This window comes from Notamacropus eugenii, chromosome 3 (genome assembly GCF_028372415.1).
Source record: "Notamacropus eugenii isolate mMacEug1 chromosome 3, mMacEug1.pri_v2, whole genome shotgun sequence".
NCBI lineage: Eukaryota > Metazoa > Chordata > Mammalia > Diprotodontia > Macropodidae > Notamacropus > Notamacropus eugenii.
In genome coordinates, this window is record NC_092874.1 from 260,288,514 (window position 1) to 260,304,171 (window position 15,658).

General features: G+C 35.8%; 1 protein-coding gene across 1 annotated transcript in view; it reads left to right on the forward strand.

Moving 5' to 3' along the window:
• Nucleotides 1-14,663, forward strand: part of OTOGL (otogelin like) — a 203,458-nt gene extending 188,795 nt beyond the window's left edge. The window contains exons 50-55 of the mRNA XM_072650594.1: nucleotides 122-300; nucleotides 1,194-1,295; nucleotides 2,551-2,670; nucleotides 3,051-3,096; nucleotides 10,015-10,094; nucleotides 11,481-14,663. Of these exons, the coding sequence (XP_072506695.1) occupies nucleotides 122-300; nucleotides 1,194-1,295; nucleotides 2,551-2,670; nucleotides 3,051-3,096; nucleotides 10,015-10,094; nucleotides 11,481-11,681 (728 nt within the window). The 3' untranslated portion in view covers nucleotides 11,682-14,663. The remainder of the gene's footprint in view (nucleotides 1-121; nucleotides 301-1,193; nucleotides 1,296-2,550; nucleotides 2,671-3,050; nucleotides 3,097-10,014; nucleotides 10,095-11,480) is intronic.
• The last annotated feature ends 995 nt before the right edge of the window (nucleotides 14,664-15,658 follow it).

Below are 15,658 nucleotides of genomic sequence, written 5' to 3' on the forward strand. Positions count from 1 at the left end.
GCATGCATTGGTAGAGAATTCCCTTTACCAATGAAATCATAAGTCCTGTCTACATCAATTTTTTTTGTTTAATGAAAAATTGAATATGGCCTTTTCTTGTTAACATTTTTTTCTTTTCTAGAAAAGGATAATGTATGTGTGTTTCAAGAAGCAAATGTCTTGAATCCTGGAGAGTCCATGATAAAATATTTGGAAGAAGATTACTGTTATCCAATAGAATGCTTGGAAGAAAAGGATAACCGTACAGGCTTTCATGTTATGAATATTTCTGTAGTGAACTGTTCAAAAGAATGTGAAGCAGTAAGTAAGAATCCTGTGAGAACAAGGCTCTGTAATAGCTTACTTTTAAATGACATTTAAAATTTTTCAACATGCTTTTCTTACATTATCTTATTTGAGAACACCTAAATGGAATCTGAGGGTGTAATCTACAGTCATTTGAAATATTATGAAATATTGAAATATTATATATATATATAAATATACAGTGACTATTTTAGAGGTGAAAGGCTTTTGATTGACTGGAGTTTCAACAATTAAAATAGACCATTTCTTCTAGTATGATAGATCTAAAGCAAATTTTCACTGTCTGCTGTATGGTGATATGTATAAAAGGTGAGCCTCTGCACCTCATAAAGCACCTCATAAAGCTTATCTTTCTTCAGACCCTCAGGACATTCAGGAGGCTGGATGCACCATTTTTGATAGATACAAAGGTTGACACTGAAACCATCCCTAATAACACCACTCAGAATTAATCACTATTTGAATTAATTTGATGCAACCTTTTCAATGTTTACCTGCCATAGGAAAATATATAATTATGACAGAGTAGGACTAGATGCTAAGGTCACTGGTTCTCACATTTTATCATTCTATGTTGCAAAAATACTTATCAGGACTGGTAATTTTACCCATTTTAAAGGTGCAGCAGTGGTAGGTCTGGATTATTGTGAATAATGAATCTCCTGAAGTGGTCACAATATTCAAAATTATACTATATGATTTTATTAGACTGGAATCAATGAATATACTTTATATAAACACAACTTTGAATAGTGCAAACTAAAGTATATGCAATCACTTCACAGGATTCATTATTCATGCTATTTGGAACCTGGTTCTTTCTGTGTGTGTTTAATGTTCTTATGGTTTATTTGATATTTACTTCAGTATTTTCTTATTTTACACAGCACCAAGTATATGTTCCTTCTACCAGCGATTATGACTGTTGTGGTATCTGCAAGAATGTGTCGTGTAGTTTCAAGGTTGAAAATGAAACATTTATATATGAGGTATCAAGCCTTAAATTCTACTAATAAAGATATATGGGATTTGTGTAGGTATTATAAAAATATTAGGAAGAAATATCTTGATATTACAGATGTCTGAATATCAAAGAAATGTACTATTCTACTGGCTACCTTATTATCAAAATTCAATAAATTTGAGACATGGATGGGATTTGAAACAAGAGTTCCTAAAATATTTTTTTTGTGTGTGTGGTGACCTCTAAAGGGAGTCCTTCATTGGGATATATTCTAAATAAAAGTAAATCAATATTCAGAACTCATGTCAGAGTGGGAGATCAACTAGCACAATGAAAGCACCATGAGAGTAAAGAACTTAATTTTTTGTCTTTGCATCCTTTGTCTAAACCCTAACCCTAAATGCACTCTGATCCTAACCCTCTGATCCCAATGTCTTGAGTTCAGTGAATGCTTGGTGAATTGAATCAGTTAGCATTCGAGGCTTGGAGTCATGAAGACAAGTTAAAATGCTCCCTTTTACATTGACTAAATGTGTGACCATGGGCCAATCACGTAATTTCTCTGAACCTCAAAACTGATCATGGGAGCTTACAGATGTGTATTTACATCTGCAATTTGTTGGTTATCGACACACCCAGAAATCAGAGTTGCAATTCCTAAAATAAAATGGTTTGGAAAGTTCACTACTTAATAAGGCATAGAGCTGAATGAAAATGTAAGCATTACAGTTTGGGGAAGAGTTCTGGTTTTGTAGAGAAGTTGAAGGAATAGAATAAAACTGTATCTAGGTCAGACCTATAAACAACAGTGAATTTTCTACAAAACAATTTATGAATTTATCAGTGATAATATATTTTAGTTTGGCCTTTGGAGGCTTTGATATTATATGTTTCACTTCTTGCAAAGTTAACTGTGCTGATATGTTCAAATTATTTTTTGAAGTTACGTTTGGTCAATTGCCCATTTAGATTTATTGAGGAAAAGTGTACTGCCCTCCAATTTTTTATTTTCTTTCTAGTCTTACATTTCATATTTGTTCTTTTGGTTACATTGAAAGCTACATGTGTGGAATATAACTTTTTATGATCAATAATCAATTAAAAATATTGAAAACTAGAATAGCATTGAAGGAAGTCCAATGAAAGATATTTGCTATTAAGAAACACCTTTTGATTTTGATCTGATTTTTTACCAAGTAGGAAAGGAAATAGGACAATTCCCTTTGAAAAGTACACTAATTTGAATTATTTAACTAATGCTATAACTTTTTGTTTTCCAGGAAGGAAGTTCATGGGTATTTAATTGCAGTACATATGAGTGTATAAAGACAGACACAGGGGCAGTGATTCTGGGCTACAGTGTGGTCTGTCCTCCTTTTAATGAGACTGAATGCAAAAAGGTTTGCACTTAATTTAAAACTATTAAAATCCAATATTAGTTATTATTAAGAAAACACATGTCAGTATATTTTGCAGGATCATATTTTTGATTATGGTTAATTAAATTTTCCATTCAACATTCACATATAAATTCAAGAAACATTTGGATGCCAGTATCAAGGCTTACATGAATTTTAGAGAAAATTCGATCCAAATCCCTTATTTTATAAAACAAAAATGCGTTCTTTTACCTGGCCTCATTATTCCCCTTTTTCAGATTTCTCTTTTCTCTAAAACATGAAAATTATAAGTTTTGTTAACACCCATCACAGAAGTTTTTCTTTTTGAGATTGTTGTGACTCTGTATTGGTGTGTAGGTGATTATTTCTTTTCCCCCTAGAATGAAGGTATTATAACAATAACAAATGAAGGCTGCTGCAAGATCTGTAAGTGACAAAATGTTGCATTGTATATTAATTTAGTTTTTACTGATGAAATGTACTGTGATTCTTTTATTAAAATTCAGAGGGGAAAGCTAATATCGCTAAATTCAAGGCAGTTTAATGATGTATGTCAGTGCTTGGCTTCACTTGGCCACCAGGTTGGTGACTTAGGATTTTCTTTCTGGAGTCTTATTAAACTTCTTCAAATATCACATGGAGGTGGGGTTTGGAGATTTACTAGTCACCATCATCTGAGGAATTCTGAGAGGGGATGTGGTACAAACATTATCTCCATTTCATAGGTAAGCTTACCTCCCCACTGTTCATGTCAGGATGACATATATCTGCCTCAGCAGGGAGGCACTAGTCTTTTCTTCCTCTGATCAATACCACCAAGCTATTTTTCTGGGGTGACCTTTGGATCCAAATCATCATTCTTTGGAGCATAAGAAAATGCTTCCTTCGTTGAGGTTCAAATTCCCCCCTTTATGGGAAAAACATCATATCTGTTACATGGCTCCAAGGGGTCAGTGATACTTATTTTCCTTGACTGTGTAACATTAATCCACATTCCACCCATCATACCTTCCTTTCCATGTATTCTTATGGAAAACTCATGTACCTTGAGGCCTGTTTGACTTGATTTATAGCTGCACTGTGTACTGAGTCACCCAACTGATCACATATCCTTTAGATAATTTTTCTTCTCACACTTGGGTGGGAGATGAAGCCAACATTTCTTCCTTATGGAGAATCATCTTTTAATTTAACTGCAGTTCCTGTGTGTCTTTTGTTTTCATTTATAGTTAGGTCAATTTAACAAATATTTACTAAGTACCTACTATGTGACCTGAGAGTATAAAGACACACATGAAAACTGATCCCTTCCCTAAAGGAACTTATACTCTCCTAGAGAAAGCAACATTCAAAGAGATGATATGTTTCGTTTAAATACCAGACAATTTGAGTAGAGAGTGTTGATAGATATGGGATCAGAAAAGGCTATGAGTATAAATATATATTCAGAACTACAAGGACCTCAGAGAACATCTAGTCTGATGTCTTCATTTTACAGATGAAAAAACTAGGATCAGAAATGTTAGACATATTAATTGCCCAAGGTTACACAGGGAATAAAGAGCAGAGCTGGGATTTGAACTGGGGGCCTCAGATTCTAGGTACAGAACTCTTTCTGTTGGGCTTGTCTTTTTTCACACTTTGGTCATCATGTCTTCATTTAGCAGATACAATGATACAACTTTAATTCTGAGTATGTGCTCTAAGCCTTTCCAACCAGGTAGAGACTTCAAGAACTCTCATTGTGGTGGAATAGCCTTTGGATACTGAGGATGACTTTCAAGCCATGACAAAGTATTGGAAGAGTATATTTATGGAATATCCTGTAGATTCAATATACTAGAAATACTGTACCATGGTAAAGAGTAGGAAGAAAAGGACCCAATGAATCTTCTTATGGAACCCAGTGCAGTTTCCTACTTCAATATTGTGTTAAGTTGTCCAATAGGGACAACTAGGTGGTGGAGTGGATAAAGCACCAGGGCAGGAGTCAGGAGGACCTGAGTCCAAATCTCACCTCAGGCACTTGACACTCACTAGCTGTGTGACCTTGGGCAAGTCACTTAAACCCAATTGCCTTATCCTGGGTCATCTCCAGTCATCCTGATGACTATCTGATCATTGGACTCAGATGGCTCTGGAGGAGAAGTGAGGCTTGTGACCTGCACAGCCCTCCCTCACTCAAAACAAAGTGAACGTCATGCCATCATTTCTCTGATGGCATGGTCTTCTTTGGCAACGAAGAAGTTGTCCATACAAATTGTCCAATAGAACGAATGTACTCCATGGTCTCAGATCTACATAGAACAGGGTACTTAATCTGAGTTTTAAGACCCTTTAAGAACCATGGATAGATTTCAGGAAAGTCTGTGAACTTTGCTGGTAAAAAAACTACATCTTTATTTTCACTAAACTATTTGAAATTTAATATTGCCTTCAATTATGGATATTTTAAAAATTGTCAGAAAGGGTCCATAGGCTTCACCCAAGCTCCGAAGGGATTCATGACACAAAAAAGGTTAAAAATCCCTGGCATAGAGTATTGGTTTTTATATGCAGAGGAACTTAGTGAATCTGTACCCTTCACCTCCTCTGGGGAGATTCAGCAAAGACAACAACCATAATGATGATGGCAACCATCGTAACCTCTACTAGCACAAAAATGGCAATGAAGCCATAATTATGGCAATGACAATAGCAATAAATATATGAATACAATAACACTGACAATGATGAACACAAAATGATAAGAACATTAACGATGATGAAAACCATAGTAATCCCAACAGGAATAACAAAGACTGACAACAATATTCCTAATTTCCACCATCACAATAATAATGAGGACACCACCAGTAATGGTAATGATGATGACAACCACCAAGACAACATATAATAATAAAGACAACATTAGCAATGACGACAACAGATCATTATGAAAACAGCTCTTGTATCAAAGTTAGCAACAATAAGACAATGGCAACAATAGTAAGGAAACAATCTAGTTGTAGCAGCAATAAAGCCAATGAGAAAGCAATACTATGGCAACAACAATGACGAGAGCAGCTAAACTAAGGATGACAAGAACCAGCATTTATCTATCTCTTTGAGTTCGCTTTTTTCTTTACATATATTTTCTCTTTGAGTCTCATAATGACCCTGTAAAACATCATTATTCCTAAATTCTACATCAAGAAACTGAGGTTCAGATGAACTGTGACTTTCCCATCATATTAGAACCAGCAAGTGTCAGAGGTGGGATTTCCTTACCCCCAATCCAAAGCTCTATACATTAGGAACAGAGAGATTCTTTTCATTGTCCTAGATTTGGGGTGATTCCTATGTTTGGAAGACCTTCAGACTTGGAATACCTCTTGGTATAACAGGGACTGTGTTGAATAATAAAGCATATTATGATTATAGACAAAGACAATGTAGTAAGACTGATAAAGACTTAGCCTTAAACTCAGGAAGAGCTGTGTTCAAGTATCAACTCTGAAACTTGAACTGGGATCCTAGGCAGGTCTCACACAGTCTCAGTGGCCCAAACAATCCTCCAAGACTGTTAAGTTATGGAGCAGAAGCTAATTTGCAATAGGAGAGGGAGTATCCTCAACTGGGAGTTCTCTCTATTAATGAAATCATAACTCAGGTATAGTTATAGACAAAAATATATTACAGAAAAGGAGTATGCTGATTAGAAAAAATTCTGATTAATTCATGTTCTGATATTACTTTGATTTATTCCTTCTCCCAAGCCATACAAGTCAATGAAAGGATTGTGATCCACCCACGTAAATGAAAATTGTTGGTGAAAGCCCTCAGAGACCTATCTCTCTCATTCTCTCTTTGATCCCCTGCCAAGCACCAGGAACAATAAATAATAAGCTCACAATCCTAAAATAACCTCCAACAGCTCAATTCCAGCTTAGGTATCACTGCTAATTACTTGATTGAAAAAAATGCTGGTTTCTAGGGTTTTCTGTTTGGGAAAGTGCCCAGCCAGCATGGCTTTTACTTTATCCTAGTTGAAAGTGGATGGTTTTCTTCTTTTTGCAAAGTGCATTTTAAAAAATTCTACCATCTACGTAGTATTCATGGGAGTATAATAGCTTCACCTGTCCATGTAATGTTTTTTATTCAAGTTGTGAAAGTATACTGTAAAGGAACACCAAAAATCTGTCAGGAAAAAGTTACTCCTGCATATACTTATTTAGAAAATGGTTTTCATTTTTGTTTTTTATCTGAAGAAGATATAGGAAAAGATGTAAGTAAAAAAAGTACATGTGTATTTGTATGTCACAAACACAGATTCTATATGTATATATTTAATTCTATTTTTATATCTTTTTATCACCCAGATTTTGCATTTACTTCTTTGACATGTCTGGTAGAAAAATGTCATCTGAACAATACCAATGAAAATTTAACTTGGAAAATGATGTCTGTAACTGACTAGGATTATATCTTAAATTCAGAATTCAAGGATGTCAGAGAAAGAATTATTATATTTAAGATTTTTTTTTGGCTCAAGTATCTCTAAGGATAAAACACAACAGGATCATATGCTACTCTTGCTACTGTTTGTGAGAGTGTTTGTAAATGAAAGCATGTGATGTATATCAGTGAGACCTATCTATAATATAGTTTTCCACTGTAGGAGGTATTATCTCAACAAATAATGTTTTAATGAGTTGTCTGATGCATACAAAATGAATTAATTTTATCTCTGTTACCTTTTCATGATGGATTTGTTATAGGACAACAAATTCTATAATCATAGGATTTTAGGGCTGGACAGGAGGAACACAGAGATTGTTTATTCCAACACCCTTATTTTTCATATAAAAAAAATGAGGTAGAGAGAGGTTGTGCCCTATTACTTATACTCACCCTGTGGGGCTAGTGGCAAAGATGAGAGAAAAAGTCAGTTATTACTATTAATTCGGCGTTTACCCCTACAGGCTGCATTGAGCATTTTAATAACTATTTTATGCTTCATTAGTAGTTCATCGGGTCTGTGAACTCATCACTTACAGATACTCCTTATATTGATCTAAATTTCAATCCATCCCAAAGATGTGCCCACACATCCTTTGCAAATTCTTGTCCATATTCTCCTTAGAGCAGGAATATCAAGCACATTGCCCATAGGCTGGAGGTAGCCCACAACACTCCTGAGTACAGCCCAAACCAGATTAAAATGTAGTTGAAAAATATTCAACAAAATAAAAAATACCATAAAACATAGATAATGTTACATTTTGTACCGAAGTCAACGTGGGACCTACAGAGATCCTTATATATAGTGTCATGGCCCTTGTTTCGATATGAGTTTGACACCACTGCTTTAGAGGACGCACCCAACTCACTAGAGGGATGCCTCTAGGTAGTTTTATATTCTTGAGGTTGCCAGCAAAGCCCCATGGTTGTCCCCTCTGTTTTAAGGAAGGAAATAAACATTAAGTAATAAATAAGCCTTCCTTGCCAGGGATTGTGCTAAGTATTTTACAAATATCATCTCATTTGATCTTCATAAGAACTGTGGGAGATAGGGGTGTGTGTGTGTGTGTGTGTGTGTGTGTGTGTGTGTGTGTGTGTGTGTGTGTGTTCATCCTTTGTTGCTGAAGAAGACCATGACTTGCACTCGACTTTGTTTTGAATGATGGAAGGCTGTGCAGGTCACCAGCCTCACTTCTCCTCCAGAGCCATCTGAATCCAGTGACCAGGTATTCATCAGGATGACTGGAGATGACCTAGGATGAGGCAATTGGGGTTAAGTGACTTGCCCAAGTTCACACAGCTAGTGAGTGTCAAGTATCCGAGGTGGTGCAGTGGATAGAGCACCAGTGCAGGAATCAGGAGTACCTGAGTTCACAAACTAGAGGGGTGGAAAGGCATATTATTATTGAGGCAGACAGAAATTAAGTGATTTGCCCAGGGTCACATAGCTAGTTAGTGTCTGAGGACAGAATTGAACTCAGCTCTTCAGGCTCAGAACTCTATCCACTGAGCTGACTAGTCACCTCATTTCTATTATCAGATATTTCTTTGAAGCTATTCCATATATTGTTCCTTCTGCATAGGATAAACATTGAAAAGCTACCAGTTGGAGTCAGGAAAACCTAGTTTTAATCCCAGGCATTTATTTTCGACCTTAGGCACTGATTAGCTTGGGCAAATAATTACCTAACCCAATTGGGTCATGGTTTCCTCATGTGAAATGAAACCTCTCAGATCCCTTCCAAATCTAAATCTATGATCCTATGTGCATTTCTCCTTTACTCTCTGAGTCAGCTGCAACATTACTCTCATTTGTATTTTAATTGTTTGTAAATTGGTTATTTTAGCTCATAGGGTGTCCCTTTTTAACTACATCATCCCATTTGTTCATATGTAGCTTACCCTACTGGATTTCCATTCATTGAAGTTTAGTGTTTTTGTGCGAACATTGCATTCATAAATACAGAGGAATCAGTAAAATACGAAGAGTGATATGGGATTCAGCATTTTGGCTCTTTGGTTGCCTGGTTATCACAGATGCATTATTACATTATGCATTCGCATACAGAATAAATAAGCTTTTATTATGCCCATACTATGTCCCAGTCACTGGCCCAAGCAAGGGCTATAGAAATAAATTTGTGAGATAATCTGTCCTCTCAAGGAGTTTAAAAGGAGTGATGTCCAGGTACAGAAGTATCTGGAGACATTCCGGTGATGGCTTGATCCATAATAGGGAGGGGCAGGTCATTTGTGTGGCATGGAACATGGCAAGATAACCTGGGTGAATTGAACCTGACCTGATGACCTGACCAGAAACCTGGACCTCGCTAGACTTGACTCAGTCATTTATCAGTCAAAGCTTTGTGGCCCCAGGGGGGAATTTCAAAAGTGAATATATTGATTCTACTCGTATTCTCAATGTTTTCCTGTCATGCAGTCCACTCTGAAAGTATTGTTTCTGGTGATGAGAAATAGTTATTAGTAGACTGTATGGAAGTAGAGAGAAGGTATATCACTAGATGGGATGAGAAGTATGGTCTGATGTGTATTTAAATGCATTTGTGCTAAACTCTGCATACCACCTTTCATCTTTTCAATCCTATGAAAGTATACACAGTACTCTAGATGGAAACCACTAATGGTGTGAAAATATTCTTGTGCGTCAATATAAGAATTACCACGAGATCATTGCCATTAGAAAAAGTAGTGCATGAAAATCAATGAGCTGATGTGAACAAAACTTGAAGTGCAGAGAAAGGTTGAAACAAATGTATTCTATCGTCACAAAGATTCCAATATGATATGTTGAAAGAACAAATACTTTCATTATTTCAATAGGCAGAAGGGAAGAAAGAATATGTCAGAAAGTAGCAGTAAAAACAACCATAAAAAAACAAGACTGCGCAAGTCAAAGTCCTGTGAGTATGCAAAATCACTGTCCTTGTTTAACTATGGACATTTCTTTCCAGGAGACTTATAGATGTGTAATAATAATAGCTCATATTTTGATAGTGCTTCTTTTTGAAGTGCTTTTTTTGGTAGCTCCAAGATATATAAACACAAATTTGATTACTCGCATTTTATAGATGAATAACCTGGGGCCCAGATTTTTGAACTGGTTTCTTACAGCTAAGGAGGGGCAACTCCAGGATTCAAATCCATATGCCTTGATTCCAAATCAAGAACTCCCTCCACTCTATTATGTATCCCTGTTTGGAACTCCAATTTGCGATTATTCTTCACTCAAAATCATTAATATCTTTTTCAAAGAAAGTGTGTGTGAAAGTGTGAATTATTCTTTGCTGAAACTGACACCAACATCAAACATAAACCACAAAGGAGAGAGCAGAGAAACAGAAACAGAGGGAGGAGAGTGGCAAAGAGAAGGAGGGGGAATGAGTGGCCCAGACAGACAGAGACAGAGACAGAGAAACAGAGAGGACCTAGTTTTATGTCTTACTTCTAACATACTGGGTGTATGACCTTGGGCAAATTACTTACTTGTGCTGTACCCCGAGGAAACCATTTAAAACTCTTTAAAAGTTGCAAAGAATGATCTGAATTGGTGGAGGGAATTTCCTCACCTGAGAGTTTCTTATACCCTAGAAATCACAGTTAAAAGAATTTCCTGCCTTGTGGCAATTCTTTTTTTAGATAAAACGAATAAATTTCTTTAACCTTCCCTTATTTTCCAATCATTTCCCATTTTGATGCTCAGATTGAGAACCTTATCTAAAGTTTCCCACAGCCTTTATAGGCAGTGGTGTAATTCTGATTACAATAGACTCATTTGTAGGAGTTCCTATATGCTACAATCCTATTAATTTGTACCCATGTCATTCTTGCTTTATCATTTAACAATTTTTTTCCTGACTCATGTACCAGTTAGTGTTATTTTACTTAATGGGGGAATTAATTTTCTTCGTGACTTACTTATTCTGGTCATGTTTCTTTTTATTTCTTATTTTCTGGCATCTGCCAGCAGACCTAGACATCTGAGAATTGTAATAATTAGGGAAGGGACTGGGGGAAAATGATAGCAAGTTGTTCTGACTTCTTAGTGGCTCCAACCAGCCATCAGGGCTAGAGGCAAGCCATTATGAAAGTCTGCCAGGTCTCCTAACCAGTGAGCAGTCATTACATTACCTACCTCCATTAAATATCAGAGTGTTGAACGCCTCAAATGGTTATCTTTGAATAGTATTTTAGACATGGCACAATTTAGGGTTATCTCTCATTCTTTCACTAATGGTAAAAATGGAACTTCTCAAGGACTCACATTTCTTCTTCCCTCTCTATAACAGATAAGCGTTGCTTCTTGTGATGGGAAATGCCCATCTGCTACCATCTACAATGTCAATATTGATAGCCATTTTAGATTCTGCAAATGTTGTCGGGAAATTGGAGTGCGGAATGTGAATGTGCCTCTTTACTGCTCAGGAAATGGCTCAGAAGTTATGTATACCATTCAAGAACCCACAGAATGCTCCTGTCAATGGAAATGAACTCTGGATAAGAAACAAACAAAAAACCCCATCTCTATACTCATAATGACCATTAAAGCTAGTTGCTTTTTTCCTATTACTGGAGAGGTTTACATTTTTTTTAAATTAACAAACTTTTCAAAGCTTGGACCCCACAATTTTGTAATTTACTGCAAATATACTAAATTACTATAAGTTACCTTTTCCTGTATTTAGTGTGTATTTCAGAGTATTGTGCTGTCCATTTCAATAAAACTACTTTCTTATGTGATACTGAAATATAATTATAAAAAATAATAGCTTCTGACCAATTTTGCATTGACTGGAACATAATTGGGGGAAACTCTCCATTTCACTTAATTGCAGATTAAGTCATCATGAATGAAATTTTATCTTCTTTTGTGTAAACCTGGGAAGCAAAAGCCAATGTCACTTAATATCCCCAGATCTCCACTTTTTATTCCACATAAGTGTGGTGGGTAAAAATTAGCTTCTGAATTGGTAGATTTAACCAGACTTCATTAACTTACAGAATTATAAGATCATATAATATAAGCACTATAAGGAGCTTTTGAGAGCACTTAGTTCACCCACTCTCTTTTTGGGAGCCTAAATGCCTTACCCTTTATAGTTACCTTCCATCTTCTGTGCATGTATCTTTTTATATACATGTCTCCCCCATTAGAATGTAAGTTCCTTGAGAGCAAGGGTTCTTTTTGCTTTTTTTTTTTTTTTTTGTATTCTCAGCACTTAGCTCAGTACCTGACACATTGTAAACACTTAATAATAAATGTTTGTCAATTGACTGGTAGATTGACCTATCCAGTATTACCCAAGTAGGTAGTGACATAGTTTAAGCAGAAACCCAGGTCTTTTCTCTTGCATCCCAAGACTTGCAGTTTCTTATACACTGTGGGGTTAGCCACTGGAGTCCCCATTTGTAAACAGTTAAAATTATGTATATTTCAGGTCCAGTGCCTTTGAAAATAACCAATGAAAATCCCACAGACAGAGATAAATACGTAGTAGATACTGGGATAGAGGGTGGGGAAATGTATCCTCAGCAGGCATGGGGAGGAGGAAAATCTTGTACCTTTATTTTTATACCATGAAATCCCTGGTATTATGTATATTATTATTATTTAACATACTTGATAAGTATCCTAGACTACTTAGAAACTGACATCCATTTTTAAGATGTATATATAGACTTACAAAATCATCTGAAGTTTGTTTTTTGATGTTTATGCTGCTTTCTCTATAATGGGAGAATGGAATAAAATTCTCTGAATGTATTAGTGCTCTTTTAATAGACTATTGTGCCTTTAAATCAACAATTAAAATGATTGTGCTTGATACAGGTGTGTATTTTCTGCTCAAGTTAATATTTTTAGCTTATATTTAATAACTGTCAGTACTTAGAGTCAGTGAAAAAAAATTATTTGGTAAGAATAAAATGACCTTGGCTGAAAAGAAAGAAATGAAATTGCTAGACAGTCTTGTACTCAAGCTGTCACCTGTACTTTTAAATGTACTCTCTATAAACCACGGTGTTTTTATAGGAAATCTCAATTTAACTTCAAAGTCATTTTTAAAAAAATACCTTGTCATTGAAACTTAGTAGGAGCAGTGCTAGATAGGAAGCAGACCTGTGATTTCATTTGGGTGGTTGAAGAAGCTCCCTCTCCCAATGTTGGACAGCACATGCTCTGAAGTTTATAGCCCCAGAAAGTTACCCAACAGGACTGATATGTTAAGAGACTTGTCCAGGGTCTCACAGCTGGCATGAGTCAGAGGAATGACTTGAACCATGCCTTCCCAACTCTGAAGCCAGATTTCCAAACTTTATATCAAGCGGCCTTTCATACTAAGAAGATTAATCATTCTGGGTGTGTGTGTGTGTGTGTGTGTGTGTGTGTGTGTGTGTGTGTGTGTGTGTGTGTGTGTGTGTGTGTTTCTACAGAAAGAAAAGCTTTCATAAATATATGTATAAAATCTTATCTTAAAATTTCAAAAGATATTGAATATCATAGAACTTTAACACTGGAAAGCAACTCAGATATATATCAGAATGATAGTAATTCCTCTGTATTTTAGCATAGCCATAGCATATATCCATTATTATATTAATAATAATAATAGTTATTTTTATTATATCTGGACATGTGATTAGATCCATGTTAGGCATTCCCAGTGATGAAACTATCTCTACTGACAGGACTATTATCTGTAAGTTATAGTCTAATTGAGTGACTGAGGCCCTACGGCACCATGAAGTTAATGGTCACATAGCCAGTATGCTTCAGAGACAGAAGCCTTAAATCCAGGTTATTCTGACAACAAGACTAGTCTTCTATCCAGCAGACCTGGCTGTCTCTCATATTGATGGTATTTTTCATTATTTAATAAATGTTAATGATCGGTGACTTCATTGGTATTGGTATTCTCTGCCCCTAATCAATGACAATCACGATCCTTATTGGTGCAAAAATTCAACAATTCCCCTTGAGTTATGGTTAAGGATTATTCAATGAAGTGTTTATAAACAAAAAGAAATATTCTTTTTTTAAATTATGGATTTCTGTGATTTGTGTTATAAAAAAACGTCACAAGAAAACTTGGAACCCAGTGTTCAAATGAATTTATTTTTTATCCAGAGGCCACATGTCATGGTCAGAGAGAAAACTTTGGAGTCGGAAAGACCTGGGTTCAAGTTCTGCCACTGAGACTTTGGCCTAGTTTCAACCTCTCAATGCCCCAGTCAGATTGCTAAGATGTTAAGTTGTGGATCAGGTACCAGCCTACACTGGTAGAAGGAGTTTTTTTCTCTGAAAGTTTCATATATCAATGACATCACAGGCTTACTTCTCTCTCCCTCCCTCCAAAGAAAAATCTTGATCAAAATGAGAAAGCTACAACACTCTGAAATGTTAAAATATGACATGAGTCATTTTTAAGCAATCCATTTTGTTACATGTCTGTATGTTATGTAATCAACTTGTATTTGACCTCAAAGAAAAAAAAAATCAATAAAAAGTACTTTAAAATCCTTTGTGTTCCTATGCATTATGATGTGTTTTTATTTGTAATGTAAATTCCATCTGTAACAGAAACTATTTTGCTCTGTGTTTGAAAGTCATCCCATTATTAACACTCAATCAAATCTGGTGGGAATTTTCTTTAGTATATTTGGTTTATCTCAGTCTGAATTACTTCCTTTATCTCTCTGTTCTCTTTCTGGCTTTGCTCCAGTTAAGTTAACCTGATCTCTTCCACTTTCTCCTTTTCACCATGTGGACAAGTGCCAGAAGCAACCTGTACTTTGTGAGCACTGTTCCAAATCTATCTCCTTAGGCAGAAAATCATTTCTGTGAAGAAGAATCATTTTCTATGATTGGAGCTGTCCATAAAATTGTCATTTTTGCATATTCATTTACTTATTAGATTAAGTTGCGGCAAGGCATAATGGGTATTTTGAGGCTCTTCAGGTGACTTACAAGACTTATTTCAAGTCCTGCTATTGGATATGTAATCCTGACCAAACCACTAAACTTCTCTGAGCCAGTTGCTTCAGCTGTAAAATAGGGATAATAAAACATCTCCCTTAGATAGCTGTTGTGAGGATTAAATGAAATGATGTTTGTAAGATACACTGAAGACCTAAAAGTGCTATATAAATGCAAGCTATGTTTGCTAGATGCAACATATTGTAATGACCACTATCAATATGTGTCACTGAATTAGGACTTCAGCATAAAAACAGAAGGTATCTCCTGTGCCATCCCCACCTCCACCACCTCACACATGAAGTACTATGGAAAAATAAACTCAAATAGTGTACAATGGGAAAGATTTCAAAGAAGAGAAAATGCTTGACTTTAGGAAGGGGAGTGTTGTTATTGGTGGGTGGTTGTTTTTTTCAAGTGGAATGTGCTGCCCACAATTTAATTAAATTGTAGCCTTGTAGGAAGGAGCTCCTGCTGACTTCTGAAAATTAT